Raw genomic sequence first — 20,176 nt, 5'->3', positions numbered from 1 at the left:
TTGTTGATGTTGTTTAGACAAAAAATAGTAAATTTCTTCTTTGTTCTTCTATTTGTTGACAAATACATCCAAATACACCCCCTGCATCCCTTTAATATTTGCAGCATATTTGTGTCTGTTGTATATATTGCATTTTTTTATATCTTGTTATGTATGTTGAGCAGAGTACTCAACAAAGCATTTCACGGCACAATGTATGTATGCCTATGTGACTAATAAAGCTGGACCTGCTTAGACGTTCATTGTTCTGAAGGTTTGATAACCTACCATATGGGGACATCTGCTGGGAAACCTTTGGTATGGCACTCGTATGGGAGGAAACGGAGTCAGATTATCAGAGGTCTCACTGTCATCCGTCCATACATCTTACATTAACGCACATCTTTTTTGACTATTCATTGCATGTTCTGTTTATTCTTAATACTGGGAACCTTTGCTCATCCCATAGAATATAGTTTTGCATTCCAGCCTAGCTCTTTCATTTTAAACAGTTACATTGGGCATATTTAAGTAGTATTTTTTAATATTTCTATTGTACTTTCATTCTATATTTTCTTGTCTAGCAATACACCAAAGCAAGTTATTGTATGTGAAAACGTACTTGGTAGTAAACCTGATTCTGATTCTATAGCCACAAGATTTATTCCAACCTGACTGTTTCTTTGGTGTTTGTGATTCCAGTAGGCTTTTAGTTAATCAGTCAGAATTAGCTTTATTGACCATGGCCATATATGTGTACGCATACAAGGAATTTGACTCCGGTTTTCACTTTGCTCACAATGTGCATACACAAATTTACAAATAAACAAGAAACATGTGAAAAATAAAACAAGGACAACAAAAAAAGTATAACAGATGTAAGTATAAACATTTAACAACTATGTACAATATATATATAAATATATATCCAAAAGTATATATATATATGAACATAAACCTATACAACAACAATGGCAATGGAATGGAGGTGATAGTGCAAATGGTGGTAATAGTGCAGTATGACTGATTAATTGTTCATCAGAGTGACGGCCAGTGGAAAGAAGCTGTTCTGGTGGTTTTGGTGTACAGTGCTCTGTAGCGCCTACCAGAGGGGAGGAGTTGAACAGGTTGTGTCCAGGGTGTGAGGGGTCTGCAGTGATCTTTCCTGCTCGTTTCCTGACTCTGGAGGTGTACAAGTCCAGGATGGAGGGCAGGCTGGAACCAATGATTCTCTCTGCAGACCTGACATTCCGTTGTTTAGTGGCCGATCCAAACCACACATTAATGGAAGAACAGAGAGCAGACTGGATGATGGTGGAGTAAAACAGAATCAGCAGCTCCTGAGGCAGGTTGTACTTCCTGAGCTGGTGCAGGAAGGGCAAAATTTCCCCAAAACACTAATATAGCAAAAAATGGACAAAACTTCAGCAAGAGCAACTAACTGATGAACAGACATGCAATAGATGTTGTGTGAACAGAATAACCAACAGAATAAAAAAATATATAAATATATAGATATAAAGAAAATGGATCCTGGAGGATGTAAAACAGCCAGAGCCTGAGCCACACGACCTCCTCTCCACCATGGAACCTGGAAAGAGGACAGGCTACATAAACACACAAGAAGACGATCAGACAGGTAGGCTTTAAGTCTTGAGTAACCAGGAAGTAATGTGTTTGACTGAGGTCAAAGAGTTGTTTGTACATGTACTCATAACTTCTGTCAAGTTTCCTTTCAAATTGACAGAAAAAAGCGAAAAGATCAATTGCATTTTTACATCCACTATTTTACAATTATTATGAGTTAGGCACATCATGACAAACTCAAGCGATGGAAAACCAAGTGCACATCTGTTTTTATGTATCAATGTGAGGAAGATTACAGTCTCCTCATTGCTGCACACAAATGTGATGTTTTATTTTCTCAGTGGAACAGAAGCTTGAGAGATGTTTTAATCACATGCTTCATGCAGGTTATGATTTATTCACTAATCTATTAACTAAACCGGCTCCATTGCACTTTGTCATATTTAGTTTTTATCCAGACATCAGCTTTTCCTCCTCAGCCAATTGGAAACTAGTTTTTGCAATATTTTGACTATTTGCACATTTCTGGCATTCCCACTTATATTTTCTCTAATTCACTTGGTGACACATATTGCCTTAATACTTCTGCTTTGAAAGGTTAATTCTGAGGTTGATAAACATTGGGGAAAAATGCAGAACTGGGTCATAATTCTCACAACACATTACATGTAGTCATTTGAGCCATTGCACTGATATCGATTAGAGCAGCTTTAAGGTAGCCAAGCGTACTTCCCCTGTAAGCTTTCAAAATAAAGGAAAATGAATGCACACAATTGAATTGATTTAAGGGACACCAAGGGGTTTGGGTATAGATTGAGAGATGATCTCTGTATCCCACTCTTTTTGTTTACCATCGGGGTCATAGGATATAGGTTCAAAGGAAAAATGAAATTGCAAGTTTTGTGGCTGAAAGTATCCGTCTTTGAAGGAGGCATATTGGCTCTTAGTGCCTTAGAAAATTAAAACAATTATCACACAGAAAAAAGGCAACAAAGCACAGCATAATATTCAGGCCAAAAAAACTGCAAATAGTTTCAGCTTTACGATTTTGCTGTCATAAATGACATTTTTATCTAATTACATGTGCTTGATTTGATGAGTTACCTGAATAACATGTTTTTTTATTACTTCACCCTGAAAGCTTGAAGAGGTTGAGAGAAAGAAAGAGAAATCTTCCTTCCTTCCAAACAGTGGGCAGCTGGTAAACTGCTAAAAGGAGAACCGTCTCCCTCTCTCACCTCCTCATTATTCTACAGCAGCACCATCTTGTGCTCTAGTAACACTACTACCACAGGGTTTCCACTGATGTAGTGCAGAAACACTCACATGATGTTGTGGAATTCATAAGACATAAATGCTATAACTTGTTAAAATGTAGTAAAGTGTGCCTCTAAATAAAAACATGTTGAATATAACATGGCAATGTCAACAATTACAATTCAATCACTCATTCCTTCCAAAGGAGTGTGAATTGCTTTAAAAAAATGATAACACAACAATTGTGACTAATGGCTTTATTATATTGATATTAAGGTGGAGGAACCAAGTGCATTAACTCAAGTACTGTACAAGGTTTGTAGGGTACTTTACGCTTTATTTTTGAATACTTCTTACTTATTTTCTATACTATATATTTAACTTATGGCTATTTGTAGTGACTTTACGATTTTACAGCACAACTCCAAAACCTAAATCATACATCATTTCCATTTATTTATATTTGTACTTATCTTAACTTAAGAAAATTACACAGAGAATGACTGGAGATAACGGAAATAAGACTGAATTTAAAACTATAAAAATTTTCAAAAATCATTACATTTTCAAATCTCGAGGTCCATGGGGTTTAATAAAGTTAAAATTTGATCATATAATTATATTTTATTTATATATCTCCAAAGGTATTAAAGCAATAAAAGTGGTATATTTGGAGTGTGTGAAATACATGGATCAATTTTATCACCTTCTGCTGTATTTTGCTGAAAATTCAGTAAAAACATGGTCATGTATATGTTCTTTCTCGGGTAGGGGCATCTGAAAAACCAAAGCCCTTTTGAGTATTTGTGCTACAGGGCCGGCCTGAGTCATTAGCAAACTAAGCAGCTGCTTAGGGCCCCGCGGCGACCAGAGGGCCCCCAAGATTGCCACACAAGTGGTGTAGGTCCCCCACAAATCATGCAAGGGAGTCACAGCGGGAGTCAATGTTCACAACTTTGATGAGAGGATGTGATCAAAGTGTAATGAATCACCATGAGAGTGAATTGCAGGCACAGCAATCAAGTAATCTTGTTTTCTCTTCCAGGGCTGAAAAACGGTGTATTACATTTGATAAACGCCAACCGATACCAGTGTTTGGGAACTGCAGCTCAGAAAAGATAGCAACACAAAATTAAACTCCAGCAGCACCCTCTGTGGGGACCAGCCCAGAAAATGTATGTGTGTGATGGCCATCCTTAAAAGCGCACATCATTTCAAACGATTATTTTTTAGTCTCTCAGTCCAGGTTACAACTCTGGACTCATGCAAGATGGAAAGCAATGGATTGACAGCTAAAATGTTGATTTTCTGGGCATACTGCAGGATGGATACATGCACATCCCTTAATAAAGAATAACCATAAAGTCGCCTATTCAGCCAAGCCATACTATAAATAGTCCAATGTACTGTATAAAAGGAAATCTGGGGGAGCCAGTTTGAATGGGCCTGATGCAGCTGATAAAAGTCAAAATAGTATTATTTATAATTTACAGGTTCTATGGTTAAGTTTGTCAGCAGAGGAGATGCTGGATGATCAGACAGTACAAGCACAGACTGAGTTGATCCACATCCAGCAGAGCCAAAGCTCAGTGTTACATTTTTATTATTTACTACATTTTATATTTTGAAAATGTCCTATTGTTAATGCTAATATTCACTCATCTTAAGACTCTGTAGAAAACATTCTATTCAATAAGTGTTTGTTTATGACTCATTCTGCTACTGCTGATCACCTTTTGGCCGCTGCTCTGCGGCTCACTTTTGTTTTGTTGGGACGGATTGTTAAGCTAACAGCTAACAGAACTACAAGTGCACTCACTGCGGCAATACATTGTTGGTTTGTTCTAAATGTTCTCATCCCACTAACTCTTTATTAATCCTTGTTAATTATTCAGTCACTTCATGCGAGTCCCCTCAGATTAAAGCCTGTAAATGGGTGTTATGCTGGTGTGCCATGACAGGGATTGTCCATGATTTTAAACATGGTCGGAACCTACTTTTTATTCTTTATCCAAAACATCCAGGCTAAATGTCATATTATACCAGCATATGCTATAATGTATGGTAAATTATATGATTTAGATTAGTCATGAGTTGATTTAGAGGATAATAAATGCATTTTGAAAATAACATTAAAATTTCTGTTCAGCGTTTGTTACCACCCGTGACAGCAATGCTGGTTTTGTTTTACCTTGTGAGTTTAGCCCTTTTGCACCGTTATTCCCCCTTGTTGTTCTGTATTAAGGTACAGAGGGTGAATGAAGAGCCGATGTCTGTGTGAAAAGGGACACCCGGAGCAGAAGAATGCCGACTGTTGTGTTAAATGTCACCCTTTTTTTGCTCCTGCTATCCTAGTGACACCTGCTGCACCAGGAACTACCACAGAGGAGGTTTTGAGTACTCTGCAGGGTCTTTATATTTCTGTCTGTCTGTGGACAGATTTTGTCGCAACCGTAAAAGATGTAGTCACAAAACTTTACAGGTCTGCTGAGATCAAAATGAAAGTAGAGTTCAAAGATGGGTGTAGGGCGCGTTAGTAGTGGGGTAGGAAGTGGGGAAGGGGCCATTGGCCCCCCACTTCACACCCTTTGGAGTCGCTGCTGGTGGGATCCCATCACAAGATGGTTTCTAGCTGTGATTCTGACAGCATTGTTATCCATTTGACCTGTTGGCAGAGTTGAAACAATGAAATAGAAAATGTCTGTTGATCACTGTCTCTATGGCTGAGTTAATCAGAAACTTTCAGAGCACCTCGGTGGGCCCCTGAACTTACTTTCTAATCTAATTCTTTTTTCTGTAACAGAAATATTAATAACTAAATAAGCAAAACATAATTAAACATTGGTCAAAATTTTATTACAGTTCTTTGTCGACTCTTATCAAGAGTCAATACAATGCTGTTAACACCTTTTGACACAATATCACATTTTTCCAACCAAGCCCCGCCCACTTCAAATCATTAAGAAGAGCACAGAGAAAAACACTAAATACTGAAAATCTTTCTTTTAAAGTAATGAAAACTTGTTCCAATCCCACAGAAAATGTTGTGATAAATTAAGACTCTCCCTCAGAAGTGGAAGGTTTTCAGGTTTTCAGCGTCCCCGATCCGAGTCTTGCGGAGGATCTCTGCAGCATGTCAGTCATATCTATCTGGCCTCATATCCTCTCATCTTTCCACAGTCACTTTGTAATAAAGCCATATAATGTCAAAGAAAGACAGATTCAAGAGCCCAGCTGGTCAAACCTGTTTTCTCTGTAGGCCTGCATTGTCCATTGATTCAAAATTGTCCATCAATAAAATATCTGTAATCTGGTTTTTAATGTCATCAGGTGAAGAGGGGCATGCTTTCTGATACATATTAACACCAAATGATGGTTGTTCATGCATCAAACTAAAACAACTGTGTACAAGTGTACCATGTCAGATTCAGCAAACGCTCCTAACTTCAGATAACTCCGTAAACGACCAGCATGGACATGATGAATGCAACTTGTGCATTGATGAATGCTTGTTAATGAGAAATGTAAAGCGGCATAACTAACCCCCCAATAATGTGACTGATATCTTGTGATCTGTAGTAATCTAACATGCAGGGCAGGGGAGGGGAGGGGGGGGTTATCATGAGTAGTGCTGCGAGTAAAACCATGAAACTCCTTTGGGCAGTTGCTGGAATACAAGAGGCAATCAGGAACATGCTTTAGTGGCAGAAGTCTGCACACTAACTTGAAAGCTAAACTACACAGTATGATGATGATGCATATGGTGATGATTTAAAAAGATAAAACTGAGAGGAAGTTACAGGATGTAATGGGATCAGAGAAGGCCACATCATCCATCCATCGATTGTGCACCCTTTTCCATTATGTACATTAGTCCACCATTTTATGTCATTTTGCTATTGCAAGTGGTTAAACTCATATGTTGTGGTTATTATTTAACTTGGGTTTAAGTGTCTTGACCAAGACAGTTCAAAATGGACTGGAGGAGCCCGGGATTGAATTGCAGCTCTTCTGATTAGAAAACGACCCACTCCACCTCTGATACATACATACATACATGATATATATATATATATATATAAAATAATAACAATTCTACAATGCAAAATAAAGTGCAAAACCCCTGCAGAATATATCATATTAATTAATAGTTTGAGTGTGCCATGTCAGATTCAGCAAACGCTCCTAACTCTGTAAATGACCAGCGCAAACATGATGAATGTCACTGAGCATAAATGAATGTGTGTGTTGCCCCATATGTCAGGAAGGGTTTGTGTAGCCTACCCTTAAGCCGTGCATTTTATTGTTTTAAAGCCCAAATTAAAATGGATCTTCTTTAGTGTCACTGTTTACAATACGTATTTTGTGTTCTGCAGTTCGTTGACTATTACCTAAAGCACACTTTTAGACCTCGTTCTACATATGTTTTGGGTTTTCCAAATTATAACGAGTGCCAGCCAGTGACAAAGTGCAGAAATATAAATAGAAAGACTATTTGTCTGCCCTCTGTAGTCCTGTACGGCAGAACAATTGCCAGAATATCAAATAGTACTAATACTCATTCCATGGCAAGATACTGTAACTCATTCTGAATATCACTCTCCTTCACTGGGCAAATGCGTTTCGCACATGCACACTTTTTATTTAGCTTATAACTGTACAGAAAGCACAAATAACACTTGAAAAGTTCCCACACATCCCTGCTTTGAAAATGTGTCAAAACCAGCTTATACAACTCTTAGACATGAGACAGAGAATCTCTTGGTTACTTAGTCATTCTTTTAATTTTTTGAAAGTCTCCGTATTTCCCCTGCTGATGAATTTGATGCATTGGCGGTAGCAGCTTACAATCCGTGTTTGCCCTAGCTTGAAAGACATGGTCATGATGGCCATGCCGACAATAATGAAGAGTGAGGTAAGCATGAAGTACTTAGGGTGATTTGGCACAATATCGCCAAAACCGATAGTAGTGAGTGTAATAAAGCAGAAGTAGTAGGGGTCAAAGCCCTTCAATTCATTTTCCCACAATGGCAAAATGAAACCGCCAAAAGAAATGTAGGCAATCATGATGAAAAGAATCAGTACAAAGGGTACATCCAGCATTTCCATTCCATCCCCTAACCCTGTGAAGTCCCAAATGGCAAATCCTTTGGGTGGTAGTGGCAGCCGGTCTAGCTCTGGGCAGGAGAGGGTCCTGAGCAGTGGGCTCTTTCTAAGTAAATTCTCCCTGGCGAGAATCTTCTCAAAGATCTCTTTGTTGTTTTGGAGTTGGATGGACTTTTGCCGTACATCTGCTTGGCTGTGAAGTACCTGCCGGATATCGAGGGGCGCATGGATCACAACGTCATGGCTGTAAAAAAAGGTACCATCCTCCAGGGCCTGGTTGCTTGAGTCCCTTGCTGTCCTCTGAGCCTTCCATGGTGACCAGGTGTGGGAGCGGAGGATTTTGCAGAGGGTGTGAATGCGCATGTAGGCCCTGGACATCAGCATAGCAAGGAAGTCTCCCACATCGAGGATGACCAAAAGCATGAGAGGGATGCCCACCATGGCATACAAGACACACACCACCTTACCAGTCAAGGTAACGGGATAGATCTCCCCATACCCTGCAACAACAATAGAGAAAATGGGCACTTTAGTACTTTGAAACAGGGGCAAAAGGATCTGTGGATTAGCTCAAGTAGTGGTAAAAGGAAAATCATGGACATAATGTACACTAAATGTGTACTTCTAAAACCAAATATCATATTTAAGGTTTTGATTAATGGACCTAGAAATATAAAACCATGCCCTTAATATATTTAATATGTTGTAATTCCATTTAAAATCACCATTTTGTTGAAATAGTCTTTTTTTCATCATGTGTGGTCTGTAGATCAAGAGTTTACGTATACAACTTTGGATGCTAAAGGCTGTATATTAAGAAGTGGACAAAGTCCCAGTGACGTCGCCCATTAGTTTGTGGACTTTAGTTTTGAAGCCTCAAGTTTGACATTTTGTCCGTTGGACTTGAGTGGATGAAGTACAAACAAACTCTGAACAAGACATTTTTAGGCTAAAAGGTTACAATTAACTTTGTATGAACTGAAAACACACTGTGAAAGGGTTAAAGTTCCAAGACGAAAACACAGACAACTTTCAGACCAGACAAAGCCATTGTGACGAGCTGTCAATCACAAGGTAACCATGGCCTAAACAAGCATACCTTGCTTTATTGTCTATTTAATCTAAATGGACCATAATTGACTAATTGAACATCATGTTGTATTGAATAAGACATGAAACTAGAAATTAAGACCATAAACTCTGTTTACAATGTTTACTGGGGTAAAAAATCAAGTGAGAAGTAGATTCATTTTCTCATAGACTTCTATACAATCCGACTTCTTTTTGAAACAAGAGTCGCCGCCCCCTGCTGGCCATATGAAAGAATGTATGTGTAATGCACTTTCGCATTGGCTTCACCTTTTAGACCCGGAGGTTGCAGGCTGGTTAAAGTTCAAATATTCAGTACAATCTAAATAGCATTTTGTCAATCTATTATCAATCTACAAGCACAAATAATGTTTGTTTGTCTGTTAAGTATATAATTCTTCCAAACATGGTTGAGGGCGTAACTGCAATGGGCCCCCTTACCACCAGAGGGCCCCATCCAAGCCTGGAGAGGACGGCCCAGAGTGACTGGAGACTGAGTACCTCAGTAGTGGGTGAAGGTCCAGGACTGGGGTGAAGTGTCCACTCGTATAGTAGGTATCCGCCTCTCGACATGAGGTCGGCACAGGTTAGACTTATTAGACAGGTTCTCGAAAGCCCACAGCCACATGTCTTCCAAAGTATTCAACAGGGCAATGGACCGAACTCCACCCTGCCTGTACGCTTTACACTCACACACAAATTCATATTAAAACCATGTTCTTTTCTTTGGTGAGACAGGTTAGGGAACATATTAACAGCAGAGTTTCCATTGGTAAGTTTACTTGAACCAGGTATAGGCCACAGTGATATTGGTAGGACAATTGAGTGGGCCATGGCATGCAAATGAAACTGCCATCAAACACAGAAGTTTAGTGTAAGCAGATATAATGTAGATATAAGGCAGGTTGAAGCTGCAGAGTATCTGCTCTTTGCTTGGGTGAGAGTAGGATGGCAGGTTAAAGGCAGGTTAGTCCAGGGTTAGAGAATGTTGTTGCCTGTTAGAGGTCTCACAAGATGTATTATGTCTCAGCCTGATAACCCTGCATGGCCTAATGATGCATGCCATTTAGGTCTTAAAATACACACCTTGCAATCAATCAAGAAATGCTACTTTTTCAAAAAAATGAACATTCATACAATGACACAATGTAAGACAACAATGGAACTATTGGAGCCTTATCTTAAACCCTAAATATGCGGGCAATGAAGAGATGGATAACGTTCCCAAATAACAGGACAACACAGAAGACAATTCCCCTCTAACCTCTAACAACCTCTAATAAGCTTTTTGTGGTGATGCAAAAAGCATTCTCCTCTGAGAGTGCCCTCTCTCCAGTGAGTTGTGGGCTTCCTAAAGCCACTCGGCCATTAGTTGGCTTCCCTTCACCACTTATCGTGTATCTGAAAGTAACAGACAAACTAATGTATCTTCACAAGGTTCTTACGCATCAAACTTCTCATGAAAAAAGATAGCTCCAGAAAGATAATAATTGAGTTAACAAATTATATTAAACATAAGGAAGACAATTTACAAATGGATCAGTAATAACTGAAACTAATATTAGCAAAAGGAAACTATTAAACATCTTAAGATACATTAATACATACGCTAATGGTGGTTCCAAGCTAATACAACAGCCTGTCTGTGAGGCTGCACTTAAACACAGTGGGATCTTGAGCTAAATACTATCATGCTGATGTTTGCGTTACGTTCATCTTGAGGGGGACATGAATATCTGTACACAATTTCCTGACAATCCATCAAACATTTGTTGAGAGATTTCAGTCTAAACCAAAGAAGGTCAACCAACTGACTGGGTCGAACTGCGACCATATTTTGTTGTTCGGGACATTTCTGGGCTTGCTATTGGGAATTGAAACAGGTGTGAACTCTTTAGACACAGACAGGCATAGAGAGAGCAGGCATGTGGATGTGTTTCTTTGTGCTTTAGAACGTAACTGTCGTGAAATAATCCGAAAATAACGTTTTGTTCTTCTGATTCCCAGCTTTGTTTCTCACTAACGTCGGCCCATCTAGTCATTCACTATCTACCACGCTCGGCCACATCTGAGCTCTCTCTATTTCTCTCCATTGCTCGTTGAGCCGGAGAGGACGAGCAAACCAGCAACCAACAATGGGCCAAATGCAAGAACATTTTCGTATTTTTATCTTAGCTTTCTTTTACTCAGTGGCAGGCCGTCAGGGCCAGCTAAGCCTTCTCTGCTGGCCGAAACAGAATCACAAAGTTATAGCTATTTTATAATTTAATAATTGTTCACAAATACACTACATGTGTTCGAATTTTTTTCCCCATTAGCTTATTTTTTCATTGCACAGCTCCTGTCTTCCTCAGTTGCTCTGCTTCCAGCCTGCAACGCTGCTTCCAGTGCAGCTTGTTTTAAGGAGAGCTTTTATCCAATCAGCCCCTATGTCTCTATGTAAGGAGAGAGGCCCGATGCCCTCTAGAAAGCCTTTGCAGTTTCAGTAAATGGGGACAATATTGTTGATTGTCATATTCAACCAATCAGATCTTTAGTTTGACATGTTGGGCGTATTCTTTGACGTGCCAGTGGTACTCGGGTAGCCTGCTAAGTACGTCAGGATTAACGTGCGCCGTGATTGGTCAGTGGGCCAGCGTGACTTTTGTCAAACAGAAAGCTAGCTAGCAGATCTTAGTGTTTAGTAAGAGTTCAGGTTGAAACATATGTAAGAGAGGTTATGACATTTTTAACGTTTTGCTTGGTGTAGATTCTTCTTCTTTTTTTACCTAGCTTTGTTTTTTTTTTTTTGGGTGTTACTGACTTTGTTAACAAAGAAAGGAGGATGGACTTTGTCTTTAAGTGAAGGCAGCTTTGGTAAGTGAACTGCTTTCGTTTTTTTTACATCTGCAGTAGCGCTACTACTGTGTTCATTTGTCTATTGTGCCGTTTTATGAATAAAATGAATGCTCGTGCTCTAGCGCTGCAGTGTTGCTGGGTTTATTTGTTGCTTTGTCGTCATATAAATATATGTGACTGGTTCTTGTGAGTTTGTCTTGTCATTGTGTTAATTACATTGAATCTGACTTGTCCGTTAATAATGAAGCATCCCGTCATCGCAGGGTTAGGGTCGGACATTTGATTCTCCGTTTGGGCTGTTGTTTTCTTTTACAAAGCAAGAATGATAGTCTGGAGAAATGGGGATTGTGTGGCGATTGCTTTAGCCCTGGTTGAATCAGTAGCTGCTGTTGTTTCCCCGCTAAGCTAGTTTAGCTTAGCCTCCCTGAAGACACGTGCGGTGCTTCAGCTGTTTTTTGTTATTGTTCCGGGTTCAAAAGATCACACAGCCCGTTGTCTTCTACGTGAGCGCAGTCCACCGAAAACATTATATTTCCCACAATTTAAGCTTCTGCATTTTCCAAATGTACTAGTATTATTCAAACGTATTCGGTTTGTAAGCCTCGTACCGAACGGTTTAATATGAATATGTGTATTGTTACACCCCAAGAAACAAATAATAACCGTAGCTTGCGCGTCATAATGAGATTATGACGCGCAAGTGTAGTTCAAGTGTAGTAGGACAGCTCAGAAGGCCCAGGTATAAAATGCACGGCCCGCCACTGCTTTTACTTATGCTGTTGTATGATTTTTTACTCCCTGATCTGAACATCTTCCAGGTTTTTGCCTCACGAGATGAGAGTTATTTGTCAAATAATCTATTTTCTCGTTTTTGTCAAAACAGCTTTAATAAAAAAAATGAAAAGGAATGGTGAACGAATAAACCAGCTGTATATTATAATCTCTGCTTTCATGTGCTTTTATGTTACATCTTTAATCCTTAATGTTGTTGTGTAAATATAATATGACAGGCAAACACCCATGTGCCGTCCTCTTTGTTTACCTTTTTGTCCTTACGTCTCTGACTTTCACTGGTAAACCCGTGTTTGATGGCACATTGCTATGAATTGTGGGTAATTCCCTCAGACAAAGTCTGCAGAAATGCAGTCTTACGGTAAGGGTTCATAAAGGGCTCAAAATGTCTGCGAGAGACTCAAACACTCGATGATTTGACAAGTGGGACAGCCCTAAACCCTCACAAACTTTGTGGGAATGCACAAAGTTCAGCATCAAAGTGCGTGAGTCTGTGAGTGTGGAGATTGGGATTGGGCCAATCACTGGTAGTTGATCGATAATCAAGGCTGCTGTTGCTTGTTTTCTACCGGTGGCGTGACCACCTTCTTCTGATAACTGTGAAAGGGGCGGGGCATTGGGCCCACAGAGACTAACATGCAGGAACCATACACCTTGTCAGTCCTCAGATACTCCAACCTTTCAAAAACAGCTGCCACTTGATAATGAGACACACCAGACCTCTCAGGAAAAAAAGGAAGCCATAATCATTTTCAAGGTTATCAGCTTGTTAGTTTGTCATTCAGTAAGTAACGCAATATGTATGCATCTGTACTGTCCACAGGCCACAGAAAAATGTGTTCTACGTCCAGAACAAAGTATCCTAACATCTACTAGCAACACTGTCAACAAATCTTGTTTGGATTCTTACAGATGATTCCGAATGACGTTGGTGACCCCCTGACCTGTCATCTAGTAACACTGTCAGGAAAAAAGTTCCTCCCAAGGCACAGCTTGCTTAAATCATCTCAAATATGTATGGTTCCATTGTGATGAATCCAGATGTGCTGGGAGACCTTTCCTCTAGCACTACCCTTTAGGCCAAGCTCTGTTTGCGTACAAGATATCTCATAATGTATCAGGCATATTTCCATTTATTGCCGAAGGAGATAGCACAACACATCAGATAAGTACTATTAGGATCCATTAGATGGTGGATGAAACGTCACATAATCTGAACACCATTGCTATCATAGCTATAATTTCTTGTGATCACATTGGCTTGAAGTGAAAAAACTTCAAAGTCTTAATATTATTAATATTATCCTCCACCTTTTCTTGTGCCCTAACTGTTCCAGGGCCCCACAATAATGACTATTGGTGATTGTGCCCCGGTGCATGATGACAGGGGGAGTTTTAACACTGAAACTGTTACTTTTCTCCTGCTTCAAGGCAAGTCATTTGGCACGCACTATTTCCACTCTATTGGTTGACCGTTACTACAACAATTTGGTTGTGGCGGTAAAAATGACAAAATTGTGTGACATATTGCTGTTTTTTTCCACATAGGTTATGGATTTTAAAACACTGATACTGGGAGTTGAGTCAAAGCCGGTGGAACTCACTCTTCACATACCATTGTGTATCATCATTTTCATATGATGGCCATGCTTCAGATTGCTGGAATTGAGCTATGCCAATCTCTTATTCATTTTCACTCATTCATACAGCCTCTTCCTTTTTATACCTGGGCCTTCAGTGCTGTCCTACTACAGTTGAACCACCTCCTAATAACCTCATTATGACGCCACAGCTACGGGTTATTATTTGTCTCTAGGGGTGTAACAATACACGTATTCGTATTAAACCGTTCGGTACGAGGCTTACGAACTGAACAATACGTTTGAATAATACTAGTACATTTGGAAAATGCAGAAGCTTAAATTGTGGGAAATATAATGTTCTTTCAGTGGAGCCACTGCGCTCAACCTGGCAACCCACCCAACGTCACAGACAACGTGCTGCCTGACACGTTCACCACAGAAGAAAAACATTGTACTCTGCTGAGGTGCGTGTGTTCTGGGAGCCTATGCTAAACTAGCTTAGCAGGAAACCAACAGCAGCACACAAGCTACAAACTCTCCCCAAAGCATTTAAGCAGCTGTTCCCTACTGATTCAAACAGGGCTAAAGCAATCGCCACACAATCCCCATTTCTCCAGATCATAATTCTTGCTTTGTAAAAGAAAACAGATACATGAATATGCACATGACGGGATTGTTCGTCATTAACAGACAATGCATATAGTCAAAATCAATGTAATTAACACAATGACAAGAACAAACTCACAAGAACCAGTCACATATATTTATATGACAACAAAGCAACAAAGCAATCTAGCAACACTGCGGCGCTAAAACATGTATTCCACCGCACACTGAAGAGCACGGGCCATTCAAATATTATTCACATCAGAGGGAACAATATTAACCATATCATAAAAACGACACCATAGACAAATGAACACAGTAGTAACGCTACTGCAGATGTAAAAAAAACAAAAGCAGTTCACTTACCAAAGCTGCTGTTCACTTCAAGACAAAGTCCATCCTCCTTTCTTTGTTTACAAAGAGTTTAATATCGCGGTTGTACAGAACATTGGTGCGGTTCAGTTCCAGTGAGAGGTCCTTTTGCGAACGTGTTCGTTGAGTTGTAGATCCACTCGGGTCTCAGCAAGAGTTTTCAAAAGCACCATAGCTTGTAAGTGTCCTGTCGTGCTATGGTGTCGTGTTGCTGCCTTGGTTAGCAAATCTAGCATTAGCGACACATTCCCAGCCATAAAATGTGCAACGCTTCTCCGACGCTGTTATCCAGGAATGCCGTTCATACAAATCCTTTTCCTGGCTGTGTCAGGGCTGCTAGCTGTTGGGTTGGCCGACCCATTCTTACCATGTCCAGCTTTTCTGGGAATGTCCCTCTCCAGAAAGGCGTTGCCAGTAACTCCCAAATCTGTTTCTCCTCCTCTTTCAGCCATTGAGTGTTAAAAAAACAAAGCTACACCAAGCAAAACGCTAAAAATGTCATGTCAATATCATAACTTCTTACATATCTTTCAACTTGAACTCTTACTACTACTAAGTTCTGCTAGCTAGCTTCAGCTTCACAACAGTGACCTAGCCCACTGACCCGCACGTTAATGCTGAGCTGCACGTTAATGCTGACGTACATGTAGGCCACCTAGACAGCTCTGGCATGTCAAAGAATACGCCCAACATGTCATACTAAAAATCTGATTGGTTGAACACTATGACAATCAACAATATCCCCATTTACTTAATCTGCAAAGTCTACCTAGAGGGCCTCAGGCCTCTCTTCTTACCTAGAGAAATAGGGGCGAAATCTGATTGGATAAAAGCTCTACTTAAAACAAGCTGCACTGGAAGCAGAGCTGCAGGCTGGAAGCAGAGCAACTGAGGAAGACTAGCTGTGCAATGACATAATAAGCTAATGGGGAAAATAATTAGAATAAATGTAGTGTGTTTATGATAACTTATTAAATTACAAAATAGCTATAACTTTGTGATTCTGTTTAGGCCAGCAGAGAAGGCTTTGCTGGCCCTGATGGCCCACCACTTTTAGGCAACCAAAAAGGTTACAATTACCTTTCATGAACTGAAAACACACTGTGAAAGGGTTAAAGTTGTCCGACGAAAACACAGACAACTTTCAGACCAGACAAAGCCATTGTGGCGAGCTGTCAATCACAAGGTAACCATGGCCTAAAGCATACCTTGCTTTATTGTCTATTTAATCTAAATGGACCATAATTTACTAAATGAACATCATGCTGTATTGAAGAAGACTTGAAACTAGAGATTGAGACCATAAACTCATGTTTACAATGTTTACTGAGGTAATAAATCCAGTGAGAGGGTCATTTTCTCATATACTTTAAAACAGTATGACTTCTTTATGACTATTGCAAATTCAACTGAAAATGCAAGTTCAAGGCACTTCTGCATTGGCTTCACTTTTCAGAACTGGAGGGTGCTGCCTGACTGGGGCAGTGGCACTGGAGGAGGAAATGAGAAAAGGTCCATTAGGTTCCTTATATAAAGGCACACATGGGACTTCAGACATTTTTTTAATGGTCACATACATACTGGTACATACATGCAATTTGACATCTGCATTCAACACATCCTAAGCATTAGGAGCAGTGGGCAGCAACTTGGGGTTCAGTGTCTCGCTTAAGGACACTTGGATATGCAGACAGTAGGAAACTGGGACTACTCTACCCACTGAGCACTGAGGTCGACCACTCTACCAAATGAGCTACAGCCGCCTCACGAAAAACAGACATGTGGTTAATAATGGATCTGCCCATGTTTTTGTTTAAGCCCTTCCAAAATGTTTATTCATCCATATCAAACATCAAACTCAACATTATTCTCCTGGATCGCTACTAAGCCACTCTCCTCAGCTGTTTACAGAAGCCAGTGATTCATCCACAACACAGCAGTAAAACCCAGACTGGATTCTCAGACTGACTAGACTGACTGACTGACTCAGTGAGTGACTTTTTTCCTTGTCTTGTGCTATCTAAAACAGAACTGAATTGAACTTTGTATGTTTTTTTACGAGTTGAACTGAACTTGATTTCATTTTCCTTTTTGAGCACCAGAATTTACCTGCACAAAAAAAATCCTGTAGTGGAATTTTGAGTTGTATTATTGTTGGTTATGGATTGTAGGATTTTGTGTTAGGTAAAACGTGACCAAACTTAAATGCCAGGAGAGAGACCCAGCTGGCACCCCTCAACACAGAAAGTAAAATTGGCAGGATACACTTTCTTTTTCAAGTGTGTGGAAACTGTGCTGAAACCCTCTCAGAGACAGTGTCGGCAGTTCTAACCCAAGACAATTGGCTGATTCTTGCTCCAAGCCCACACAGTCTTGTGATTTGATGCCACATTTCTCAACCAAACTGTCATCACTCAGAATGTGTTCCTCAGCTTCCGAATTGTTTGTTCCCGGAGAGCCTGGCATTAGTGGACTCTTCCTGACAGAGTTGCTTCAATATGCCAGTGGATTTGGTCAACCTGTTTGCGAGCAGGGAAGTTGGACAGTGTTTTCAGCAACATACCCCCACTGGGGAGGATATATTCGCTCTACGCCCTCCTGCTTAAAAGGCTGCCTACGGTGCTCATTGGAAGACATTGCCTGGCTTCTTCACGGTCTCCCATCTCTGCCGTTGTGCTGTCATACCACAGGGATATGACGTCTAGTTGTATGTCTCAGCCAGTGCTTGGTGTGACGTCTGTGGGGGAACCATCAGCTCCAAACTTACACACTTAGCTGGGTGTACATCAAATCCCTAACAGCCTTCGTCTCGAGTGATTAATAATAGCGAAGGGTGTACAAAATAGAAATAGTTACGAGATGTAACTCCACTTATAAGTAATCAAGCCCAGCAGGCCCCTATTCTATTCCTGTTGCTATTTACAAAAGGGAAATAAACAGCAGGTGTGCTGGTGGTCTAGTGTGAGAATTCAACCTCCTGATGAGTTGGTGAGTAAGATTTATCTCAAGGTGCCAAAGAGGAGCCTCGTGGGAGTCAGCCAATAGCAAAGAACATTAGAGGGCTACGCTGTTGTCAATTATTGTCAACATCCATTGACAATAATTTTTCAAGTATGCTTTAGGGTACTTTTCTTTTTTCAAATGCATTATCTGACAGCATTGTCACGGTTTTGAATTGATTATTTAGCTCGGGAATAAATATTAACCAATACAACACAAGTTCGATACAAGAGTCTTAGATACGGCTATATTGTTAAGGAAACAAGAGAGAGAGACAGTTGTCCGTGTGAGAGAGACCATGAAAATGAAATAATGAAATGGGACTAAAACCAAAATTGAACTGAAATCAATTTACTGTATGTGTTCATCTCTTTATGTGTTCATCTCTTTCATTTTGCAGCTGGTGAAGGTGAAACTGCTGGGTGGCTTAACCTATAATAATATATTATATATTGATACTATATATATATATGGCATCTATATAAGTAAAGTAACTAAAGCTTTAAAGTATGTAATATTTATATTATTACATTTTATATTCATATGAGTTAATGTACTTAGTTTCATTCTGTTTCCCCACAGACTATCAGACTTTATGCCGTTAGAAATATGTGAATAATGTATAACATACACAAGGGTTCTGTTTGTGGACTTCAGCTCAGCGTTTAACACCATCATCCCGGAAATACTTCAACCAAAACTCTCCCAGCTCACTGTGCCAGCCTCCACCTCTCAGTGGATCACAAACTTCCTGACAGACAGGACGCAGCAGGTGAGGCTGGGAAAAATCACATCCATCACCCGGACTATCAGCACTGGCGCCCCTCAGGGATGTGTGCTCTCCCCACTGCTCTTCTCCCTCGACACCAGTCTTTCTCAAACTGTGGGGCGCGCCCCTCTAGTGGGGCGTAGTGGTATTACAGGTGGGGCGCAGGGAGAAATGCAGAATGTTTTTATTTCAAGAACTTTATTGAGAACTTCACATATTACAAAAGTACAAAGTACACGGACATAAAACTAAAGTCATTAATAAATACATGCCGAAATGGCTGTACTTTTGTATAAATGTTTACGTTACGCCGTTAACAGGTTACGCTTGCGCATGCGCGATGGCCAAGATCCTTGGCGACTCACATGTGTAGCTTAGTGTGCTTCCCTTCGCCACATCCTACCTCTGTGAGATCGGCTTTTCTGCTGTTGCCTCTCTCAAAATAAAATACAGATCTAAGCTCAACATTGAGCATGAATTGAGAGTGGCCGTATCAAGTCTGCAACCCCGTTTTAATAAGATTTGTAGTGTATTCTTTGCCAAATATTAGTTGTTTTTTGCACAGATAGAACTTTATTTGCATTGTTCTAACAAAGTGATTGCACATTGTTTTTGTCTGATGGAGCAATCTGGTTTACTTGAAAGTGATTGCAATTTTCTTTATTCTATTATTTGAAAAAGCACAGATGGAGGAGTCACAAAATGTTGTTATTTCAATAAAAGTTCAACATGGACCATTTTGTTACAATTTTGTTGGGGCGGTGGGGCATAAACATTTTTCTTTCTCCAAAGTAGGGCGTGACAGAAAAAGTTTGAGAACCACTGCTCTACACAAGCACTGCTCTGAACAAGCTCAAAACTGTGGAGATGACAGTGGACTTCAGGAGGAGCCCCCCAACACTGCCCCCCCTCACCATACTCAACAACACTGTGTCCGCTGTAGAGACCTTCAGGTTTCTGGGATCCACAATCTCCCAGGACCTGAAGTGGGCCTCCAACATGGACACCATCAGGAAAAAGGCCCAGCAGTGGTTGTACTTCCTGCGCCAGCTCAGGAAGTACTCAGGAGCTGCTGATTCTGTTTTACTCCACCATCATCCAGTCTGTTCTTCCATAACTGTGTGGTTTGGATTGGCCACTAAACAACGGACTGTCAGGTCTGCAGAGAGAATCATTGGTTCCAGCCTGCCCTCCATCC

General features: G+C 40.3%; 1 protein-coding gene across 1 annotated transcript in view; it reads right to left on the bottom strand.

Moving 5' to 3' along the window:
- Positions 1–5,770: 5,770 nt before the first annotated feature.
- kcnk18 (potassium channel, subfamily K, member 18) overlaps positions 5,771–20,176 on the bottom strand; it is an 18,665-nt gene continuing 4,259 nt past the window's right edge. The window contains exon 3 of the mRNA XM_031873092.1: positions 5,771–8,429. Coding sequence (XP_031728952.1) covers positions 7,597–8,429 — 833 coding nt within the window. The 3' untranslated portion in view covers positions 5,771–7,596. The remainder of the gene's footprint in view (positions 8,430–20,176) is intronic.

The sequence above is a fragment of the Anarrhichthys ocellatus genome, unplaced genomic scaffold, assembly GCF_004355925.1.
Source record: "Anarrhichthys ocellatus isolate YVR2014 unplaced genomic scaffold, GSC_Weel_1.0 scaffold68, whole genome shotgun sequence".
NCBI lineage: Eukaryota > Metazoa > Chordata > Actinopteri > Perciformes > Anarhichadidae > Anarrhichthys > Anarrhichthys ocellatus.
Note: the sequence above shows the minus strand (reverse complement) of the source record. Positions and strands in the feature narration are given on the sequence as shown.